This window comes from Sinocyclocheilus anshuiensis, unplaced genomic scaffold (genome assembly GCF_001515605.1).
Source record: "Sinocyclocheilus anshuiensis isolate Anshui unplaced genomic scaffold, SAMN03320099.WGS_v1.1 scaffold2951, whole genome shotgun sequence".
Lineage (NCBI taxonomy): Eukaryota > Metazoa > Chordata > Actinopteri > Cypriniformes > Cyprinidae > Sinocyclocheilus > Sinocyclocheilus anshuiensis.
In genome coordinates, this window is record NW_015552766.1 from 10542 (window position 1) to 21059 (window position 10518).

The following is a 10518-nucleotide window of genomic DNA, read 5'->3' on the forward strand; positions in this document are numbered from 1 at the left end:
ACCTGCAATGCAGGATAAATTATGTGTTATTATTGGGGACAATATTTATAAAACAAAACAAGGATATGTTTAAAGGCTTGGGCCAGGAGGTCTCTTATCTGTTAGCATTCCCATTCATCTTAAAGACAGTTGCTTAAGACTTTATTTACACAGATTTGTTAAATCCAAGTTTTGTGTCATTTAAAAATGATTTGAAATGTTTATTTTAATCTTTAAAGAAACTGAAAAAAAAGGAATGCCCTAAAACTCTCTAAATACATTGATTAACCCCCTTAAGTTTAAAATAAATTCATATTTGTTTGTATTAACTAATTATTAAATTTACTAGCAACATGAAAAAAATACAGAGAAAAAAAGCCATTTCATGATTTTAAGAACCCTATTAGCCAGATTCGGACACTGATAAAACATTTACTATAATATAGTAAAATATTAGCTGTATATATAACATCAATGCTCTTTTAAGCCAGATGCATGTAGTTACGGCAGGGACTAACACACAAACAAGCCAAACTTTGATTCTTTGGATTCTTTGAGTCCCCAGCAAGAGGCATATTAACAATTTCTTTTCAGGCATTTTACCACCAAATTATTGATTTGGAAGAATAAGTCACATTTCATTCTTTGTTTCTTTCTCTCAGTCGCTGTGTTTCATACTTTGTGTGTGTGAGTTCTGTAGTGATATGTTAACTGGCAAAAGGAAAATGTTCTGTGTCAGGAAAAGGGGGACTCCGCATTGTTTAACTGATGTTATAAACAAAGGAAAAGCTTTTAAGAATGTGCAGACAGTTGTTTACAGCATGTTATAATCGATGTGTCATTACACAATAAAGAGGATGCAGAATTTTTGTGGTATCCTCTTTGGCAATAAGTTGTGTATCTGTCACCATTGGTCTTCCGGTTAGAGGTCTAAGTTAAAGCTACTGCCGTTGACATATATTACTTTAATGCTATATAACAGATTCATATTGCAAGACTTGTGACTAATAACATTTTGAATGTCTAGAAATGATATATATTTGAATAGAATCATTCCTAACAGCACAGTAGCTGTATTCATGCTGTTAAAATAGTTTGCTTCAACATGTGGTTGTTGAGGTATAGTCCTTGGAAATTTTTATCTCGAGAGAGAAGTTTCCCATCTACGTGTAACGTTTCTTCATGGTTCCATTGGCAGTGTCCTGAGGCCGAGTGGAACATTAAAGTGAACAGCTCCAACAGTACCTCTCCAACACCACCCTGTCCTGTCTTTGTGTGGAGTTGGATCTCTGTGTGTTCAGACAGAAGCTGTCCTTCCTTCCCTGCCTTTCTATTACTTCTCATTCTGCAACACACAGTTCTTACTAGTTAGGGAGTGTTTATAAAAGCAGGGGTCCTTGACAGGGGTAACAATTTTTTTTTAAAAGAAGCCTTTTATGTTCACCAAGACTGCATTTATTTGATCAAAAACACAATAAAAACAATAATGTTATTACAATTTAAAATTATGTTTTTGATTTTAAAATATATATACAATTTTTTATTTATTTTCAGCAGCCATTACTCCAGTCGTCAGTGTCGCATCCTTCAGAAATCATTCTGATTTGGTGCATAAGAAACATTTCTAAATATCATCAATGTTGAAAACAGTTGATCAGGATTCTTTGATGACTATAAAGTTCAAACAAACAGTATTTATTGCATTCATGCTGAATATTTTTTTTCTTTCAAAATATTACTGACCCAAACATTTCAAGACATTTAATTGTTCATGCTCATTTCCCCTATTTTACGTTTAGATTACCTTTACTGTCATCCATCACGAGTTATTTTTTTTAAATGCTAATACTCCAGATATTCTGTTACAATATAATCTTTAATATAATCTCAAAATGAGTATCTATTTTTCATACTGTAAATTATAAGGTTTAATTATAATGCAATTGATATTAGTTTCAGTGTTTTGTTTTTTATTTAGATAAAATATTATAGATATATAAACATTATATAAAATTGAGTGTTGTATTGTAACATTTTAAAATGTTTTATATCTCCTTGGTCTGTGTTTGAACTCTTAAAACCATCATACCTGAGAGGTAGTGTTTCAATATCCAAGTTGTTCACAAGACAACTTGCATGTCTGGACGTGAATGGAATGACATGAATGTAGGCAAGACATGTTAGTGCATATTCTATGTGAATTCTAAATGTCACCAGACTCTAACGTGCTGCACAGACTACAGAATGCAACTGAAGTGCATAAATCTGAGACAAATTTTATATAGAAACTGCTTTTGTGCACACGTCTTTGTGGTGAGGTATGGTGCTCTTGTGCAAATACAGTTGTCTCTGTGGACTTTATTGCAGTTCCTCTAGGCATCTCTTTTCAAAGGTTGAGCGTTTGCTGTCTCCATGGCAACCACATCTCTCTATGGCTGCGTAAGATATCCTCTGCATTTCAAAACAGTTCCCACAGTCTGTGCTTTCATAATAGAGTGCCACCTCCCCGTGGTCCTCAACTATGCTGCTGTTAGATAATCATCACATGCAACCCTTCAGTACCGAACCATATTGGTATTTATACTTTTTTATCCTGTTGCATGACAGCATTATACAAATGATTCCAGCATTTACATTTGTGCACATCCCTTAACTCGCATAGAGTACAAGGCAAATGTCTTATATACTGTTATGGTTAAGGTTGTTTTTAGTATAGGACAGCTGTTTGTGGTCGAAAAGCTTTGTGACCTAGATTTAATGATAGGGCATTGCAATTTTTTTCAACTCTTTAATGGATCAGAGTGTATGTCTGCCATTCATGTGTGTGTGGGTGTGTGTGTGTGTGTGTGTGTGTGTGTGTGTGTGTTTTGTAGGATCCAGACCCAGACTCCCAGCTGCACAGGTCACTGGGCAGACTGGTCACACGAGCGAGAACACACTCTAGGCACTTTTTTTTTGCTCCAACAAAACGGACAGAGCACATGAGCCAGAAAGCACTTTTCCACTGCCGAACCGCTCTCAGATACACAAACACAGGGTCTCTAAGGGGCACGTCAGTGGAAAAGCACAGCAGAACACAGAAAACACCCATCCAAACTCGTCTTTATCTTCGTGAGCTGGAAAACAGGAGTGTGAGCAACAGCCTTGGACTGAATGTGATGCCTTAAGAGGGAGGGAGAGACACTGTTCTGCAGAGATGCTGCATTTTAAACTAAGATCTACCTGCATACCTACGTCGCATGTATGGGTGTGGGTGTTTACATGGTTAGGAGATTGTTAGAGAGCGAGACAATGTGCAAAAGGAAGCGCTGGGAGGAGGTCGAGTCATTCAGATTTCTTACCGTCTCCTGATGCGAGAGAAGTAGATGACAGCAGACTGTTAGTGACAGCTGCAGCAAGTTCCTGTTTGTGCTACATAACTAGTAAAGAGAAATACAGAGAGAGGCGAGTAGTTTTTGTGTGCGAAAGAGAGCGCGCCTGTGCACTCACTCTGGAAAGGGAACGATTGAAAGGGAGAGGGTGAGAGAGAGGGAGTTGTGTATCAATGAGAGAGCAGACAAGGGGGAGCAGCATTCCCCTAATATGAAGCAGGCGCCTGGACAGCAGCCTGCACTCTCTCCATTGGGTAAGATGGAGCCCAAATCTCTGTTCAGCCTGCATAAAGCCCTGGCTCAGCCTGTGAAGATGTGCATGTTTGATTTCCCTGTCTCCATCCTGGATGATCTGGTAAGAGAGAGAGACTGCAGTCGTTTCGTTCTGATTCACCTGGTGCGAGTTGGTGTCTGTGTGTGCTTGTGTTTTCATTTAGCATAAGTATGTGCTCACCCTTTGGCTGTATTCTGCTGTTTTCATGCATGTTGGCTTAGAGCCAGTGAGGACTTTAAGTGACGGTCTTTCTTTCGTGGTAAAAGCATGTCAGTTCTTGCTGTTCCTCATCATTAAACGTGTAATTAAACAACTAATCGATAACAGCGTCTGGAGTTAGTTGTGAATGTCTTGCACTCAATAGTGAGCTCTACTTTTGGCATGCTGAACAGGATGTTGTTGCTATGCTGCCCGTGGCTGTTTTTTTTTTTGTTCTGTGGCACATTTCGGCCAGAGATGTTCAAAGATGATGTGTTACTTTTGCAGTAGTCAGCAGTTTTGCAGGTGTGAGTATGCGTCTAGGTTATTGAGACGTTCTTTATCGCATATTATATGGTCCACGGCAGTACTGCACTGTAACTGCTTCAAGTTTTATGAGTCATCTTGAAATGGATGTGATCCACTGTTGGTTCTGTGGGTTTTGTTTTGGATTTATCTGAATAAATGTCAATGAAATGTTATAAAGAGCAACCGGGTTAATGACATGATGCTCATTTTTGTCCACATATATTAATTCATTTAAAAATATGTAAAAATGCACTTCATACTACAGGATGAGCATGTTTAAAATTTCTAAATTAAAATTCATCTTGATTTTTTTTTTGAAGGGCAAAACGTAAAAAAATAAAATAAAATAAAAAAATACCAGGGTGACAAAACTAAATTCTGAAATACCTCTGCAATTCTTGAATTCTTTTATTCTAATGTACTAGAAAAATATATATATTTTAACATTTTTTAAATTATATATTTTATCATGATATTTATTCATTAATAAGCTGTGATATTTGAAAAAAAGTGAAATTCTTGAAAAGTAGTTTGGCATCTTGTATTATACTTCCTTAGAACATTTCTTACATAATTTACAACATTTTTAAATAATAATACAATTTATTTGTATATTTATTCATTAATAAGCCATGATTTTTTAAAAAAAAAAAAAGGCAAACTTTTTTTAATTTTAATTATTTACTTTTAGAAATAACTTAGATTTGTACGTTCAAAGTGTAAGGAAAATATTACTTTTGTTAAATAATTAATTCAATGGAAGCATACTTTTTAAAAGGTTTTTAACATGACTTGGCACTTGTGTTTTAAGCTGATTTTTAAAAGATGTTTCCTTTTCTTTATGGACACTCTTATATGTCATTGACCAGTTCTTAACAAAGTCATAATTTGTGTCTCAGTGAACACCTTAAATAGATTCCATTAATTTCAGAACTTAATAAACTCACTAAACTAAAGATTCATTCACATCAGTACGCATGGCACAATACCTTTTCTATTAATGAACATAATCTTTTCAGCAGCGATATTTGGTGACAGTGTTATCAGATTCACTTGTATCTGTGTGTCAACCAGTAACTGTCTGTACTCATTTGTGACTGGACAGGGCTTTTGATATAGCTTCTTATTTGGCCTCAGTGGTGAGGAGAAAGCACTTTTAAATGCCAAGTTCTGAGTGTCAAAGCGCCTTAGAATCATAATGGAGCTCCAGAGAATACAGCAGGGTAATAAACTGAGCCACAGAATGGTGTTTCTGTGGCACTCAAGATAGGAAAGTATGTGAGCTCTCAGTGTGAAAAAAGAATCTAAAGTTTACTACGTTGGGTCAGTGAATTAAGTTCTTGGCCTATTTTTAAAAAAGAAGTTTGGTGACATTCAATACTTAAAGCTGTTGTTTTTGGTTGGGTTGCACTCCCATATTGAGAACTGTTTCACACTTGCCTGTTATAAGAACATCATTCTTTTAAGCCACATAGACATGCATTGGCAAGGTCTGGCCTCTTGAACATCAGTATCCACCTGTGTGTGCAGTCTGTGTTTGTGGGTCAGGTTTTGTCTAGGGTAGACCTTTGACAGTCCATATTGCAGCTTATTCTAGCCAAGAACTGTCCGTTTAACTAATGGCATGGCAGTGTCTGCAAATGATTTGCACAGAAAACACACAGAAAAGCAGTCTAAACTATAAGACTCAGAATAAGAGATTAATGACTGAGAATAAAAGTACAGACAAAATGTAGACTATTTTATTTACATAATTAGCAGAATAAACCATGGAAATCTAGATTTCCTGCTATACCTAAAAAACTAACAAAAACAAACAAACAAAACACCTCTAAACAGCCTTCAAAGAGTTGATGTTGTTAACCTGTCACAAATCCAGTGATTATTTCATATTATTTAATTATTTCTTATCAGTCTGGTACCTTGACTTTGTTTGAATTTATTTCCAGAATAACTGATAAAAAAAATAAAATTTTATACCTGTGTGAAATCAGATTACTTCATGTTAATCATATTGTAGTAAAAATTGATAGTAGTAAAAATGGATTGAATCTAAAATCATTTTTGTAACTGGGTAAAAAGGATAGCAAATCCTTTATAAAAGGATAGCAAAATGTAACAAAAGTTTTTACAATGACATCCTGTGAACACCAGAATTTGCTTTCATGTGGTTTGATTTCTTGTTGAAACAGAAAGTTGTCACACAGGTTTTAGGTTTGTTTGATTGCTTCACTTGCAATTTCATTTTGTGTGGGAATTCTACTGAATTCCCAGAGCAGCCTGTGCATCATAGCCCTTACAAATGATTTCACAGTAACCTTGAGGGTGTTAATAGAAGAGCTTATGACAAAAACCTCAGCAAACGTTATAGTGTTCAGTGAGAGACAGTTGAGAGAGTGAGAGTGGTGTTACGCCGTTCCCTGTGTATTGATACAGCTGTTTGAGTCCACACATGTTGGACAGGGTCAGTGTTTTGGGGTCAGCCGAATGGCAAAGGAGAACTTTGCACTTCGTATCTGTCACAAGATTGAGGATCTCTTACAGTTTATGCTACAAAGACTCAATTGAGAAGGTGATGTGTTGGAAAGACAGGATTGATCAACTTGTTCAACTGATACGCTGGTGTGGCTTGGGTTGTGTGTTCGCGAATGAAGCTCTTTACTGTGATTTGGAAGGTTTAGAGGAAAGAAAACAGGTAAGAACCGTTTATTTCCTGTAATAGTCTGCAAATGTATCTAGTTCATCTTTCCAGATCTGGTTTTAACAGATCTAGTTATATTCATGTAGTTCAAATTAACGTTTTATAATTACATTATTATGTTTATTAATATTTCATGGTGTTTGTAGTGTTATTAGGCAGGTTACTAATTTGTAGGATTATTTACAAAGGCTTTATAAAAAATATTCAAGCTTAGTTCCTGGAGCATGCAAAGTGATTTCTTCTAAACATAGTGGGCAAGTACTAGAGAAATCTGTTCAATCGGTACAAACTACAGTTTGACATGTCCTTAAGGCGGTAGTGTTTGTGTGTGGGTGTGAATGGATACCAATGAGTGACAAGCTGCTTCCTGCTCATTTTAAACCATTCTTGGCTGTGTTAGTATCTTTCAGGTGCTTTCCACAGCCTGAGAAGTGCATACCTTATTCTCATAGTAAACATAGTAGACATAGTAAAGAAAGAAAGAAAGAAAGAAAGAAAGATTAAGAAGTCAAATTCAGCTTTTTAGTGTTGTAAGCACTTCAAAATCAATAAAACATTATTGATTGCTTTCCCTCGATAAGGTACCACAATGTAATTGTGTATCTGGTTGAAATAATGAGTATATGCAAAAAAGGGAAATATTTTTTTGCAGGCTCATTACATTTGTCCCTATTTGAAGTTGTGGACTCTCAAAGTACATGTCCTTTTTTCAGCATGACACAGGCTTGCTAGGAGAGGAGACTGGGTTCAGGGTGAACACTGTTTGCTAACACTTATGTGAGAACCCTGATGGCCTTGATTCCCGACAGTAGGAAGGATAATAGAAAAGTTATTTAGCCCTGTTTAAGTGTCCAATAGAAAGGGGTTTCCAGATTCTATAATCACCTGGTTTTTGACAGTGAGTCGCTGGGCAAAAGGACAAAAGAGATAAAATAAAGCTTCTCCAAAGATTTCTATACCATGCTGGTGCTGTTAGAGAAAAACAAGCTATTATCTATCATTCTCAGCAGAGAGCAGCACAAATAGTGGTTGTGCAACTGAGTTCCAGCTGTGACAGAGATGGCCTTAGCCTAAGTATACATGTTACAGCAATCCCAAACTTTTGGTGCCATGGGTCATTATACCTGTTACAAAACAAAAATTATGCATGGACATTTATACATATTCTCTCTCTCTCTCTCTCTCTCTCTCTCTATATATATATATATATATATGTATATATATGTATAAAAAACAGTAACTTGTGAAATATTACAGCTTAAAATATTATTTGAATATATTTTAAAATGTCATTTATTCTTGTGATGGCGAAGCTTAATTTTTCAGCATCATTACGCCAGTCTTCAGTGTCACATGATCCTTCAGAAATCATTCTAATATGCTGTTTTGTTGATCAAGAAATATTTCTTATTTTCAATATTGAAAACAGCTGTGCTGCTTGATATTTTTGTGGAACCTTGACACATTTTTTCAGGGTTATCTGATGAATAGTTGAAAAGAACAGCATTTCTTTGGAATATACATATTTGTAATGTTAGGTGTTTTTTCTGTCCCTTTTGATCAATTTAATGGACCTTTGCAGAATTAAAAAAAAAAAAAACTTTTGAATGGTAGTGTACATTAATAGTACAGCAGAAAATGATGGGCTGTTATGTAGTTATTGGTTAATTCTAAGGACAACATTTTACTGAAAAAAAGTACTAAATGCCTTAAATGCAATATAATATGACACTAGTTCTCTCACAGTTTGGATTGATAGTTTACAGAGTGCATGAATAAATATGAATAGTATATTATGCATTTATGTATTCTGTGTTTTTGTTGCAAGATTTATTTGGATGGTGTTTCAAACCCGAGAGTTCTGACGCATAGAAATTACAGTATATAATAAATCTGTGTGATCTCTCTACATGGCAGCCGAGCATAACTAACAACTGTTCAATTCAACTAGAGATCCCAGGGTTATTCACGTCCAGTTCAGTTTGTGCTGATTATGGCTGCAACTCTAACAGAAGTAGCCAATGGAAATATTAGTAAAAGCTTATGTGAATCCTAAATAAAGCTAAAAGTAATTGTAGCGTAATTGAGTTTAAGGTGCAAACATATTTACACTTAGCTGGCTCTTATTCATCCCAATATTACCGGTGTTCTGACGATTTGTGCTACCCTGTAAGATTTTGCTACCTCCCATTAAAACAGATGGTAGCATAATTCGATAGCGAAAAGTGCTACCTATCAGATTTTGCTTCCAGCATGATATTAATAAGGCGTGAGGCTTTATTAACATGTACACCTACCCCAACCCTAAACCTACCCTTACAGTAGGATAAATACAGTGTTGGTAGCATAATCTGATAAGTAGCATTATTTGTCAGAACACCGGCAGTTTTGTACTTTATACTGACACCTATGGGCCTGGCTGCTCTATGGATATTGAGTTTGTTATATTGTTTGCTTTGTTTTGTTAAAGGGGTCATGAACTGCCTTTTTTATTATTTTGTACTGTTCTCTGAGGTCCACTTATAATGTTATCAAGATTTTTATATCAAAAACAATCATTTAGAAGTAATAGGCTGTTTTGACCCCCTCAACGGAACGCTCCGTTTGAATAGGTGTAGCGGATTGTAGACTCGGAAGTAAATGCCCACTGCTATGATTGGCTATCAGTTGTGTATGTTTGACAGCCTTCATAAATGGACACTGCTGTGATTTAGGTTAAAAATGCATATCCAATGACCTGTAATAACAGACAAAGCAATAGTGACCACATAATAAAAACAGTTACTCACACTTGTGTGGTGCGATGTTACTGTCGGATCCAATATAGTCGGCACAGCATGGTCTTTATTTTCAATCTTTCTGAAAATCCTGCATCGAATTGTGCCTGGTTTATAAATGAATCTTCTTTAAAATGAAGTGAAAGGACCGAGTTCTTACTGACGTGATTCCGGAACTTCATTAAATACCAAGTTCTGTCATGAAACTCTAGATGGCGCAAGCTGATGGGTCCTTAACGTGAACTGATGATATTCTTAGCATTAAACGACTTGTCACAAGCTGATTGGTTTATGCATACGCAGCCAATGAGCTTGCTGCTTTACATTTAAATGACTGGTTAGCATTCGCTTGAGCATTGCAGCGCGCTTTCAGAGTTCCTCTGAAACCCTCCACCTTCCCCAGCTCCACCTGTATAGATCTGCTACGGGTTATTTTTATGCTATTTGTGCAGCAGCAGTATGTCTTGAATACTCACAGCACCATATCAGCATATGTATTGACAGTAGCAAGTTCCTGTACTTGCTTGCAGCAGCAGCAGCAATAATCTACTAATACAGCAATAACCAATAGCAGCAGCAAAGTAGCAGATCTATTCCACCAACACCAAATACATTAACACTGTCATATCCATTACCATGTAAAAATCTCACGAGAGTTGTCATGATAGAAATAAAGTTCATCCACTCTTTCCTAATGTTGGGATCAGAAGGAAGGCAATGCAAAGACTGTTTTTTCACAACTTGGCGCTGCACAGCATCTTCTTGTCTTCAGAGCATCTTTATCGTTTGGTTTCTGTGTAGACCTGAGCGGAGTCCAGCCCGGGGTCGTCACATGTGGTTGCTGTAAGCCCGCCGGCCGCTCCTTCGTCGAATCCGCCGCCTCTGCTCACTCTAGCCCTCCGGCCGTTC

General features: G+C 36.4%; 1 protein-coding gene across 2 annotated transcripts in view; it reads left to right on the plus strand.

The window, feature by feature from the left end:
- Positions 1-3233: 3233 nt before the first annotated feature.
- Positions 3234-10518, plus strand: part of LOC107667907 (ral guanine nucleotide dissociation stimulator-like) — a 27289-nt gene continuing 20004 nt past the window's right edge. The window contains exon 1 of one of the 2 annotated variants that reach the window (XM_016459651.1): positions 3234-3705. In XM_016459651.1, the coding sequence (XP_016315137.1) occupies positions 3562-3705 (144 nt within the window). In that variant the 5' untranslated portion in view covers positions 3234-3561. Of the gene's footprint in view, positions 3706-6580; positions 6827-10518 lie in introns of those variants that run through there. The other variant, XM_016459649.1, reaches the window with a different exon arrangement.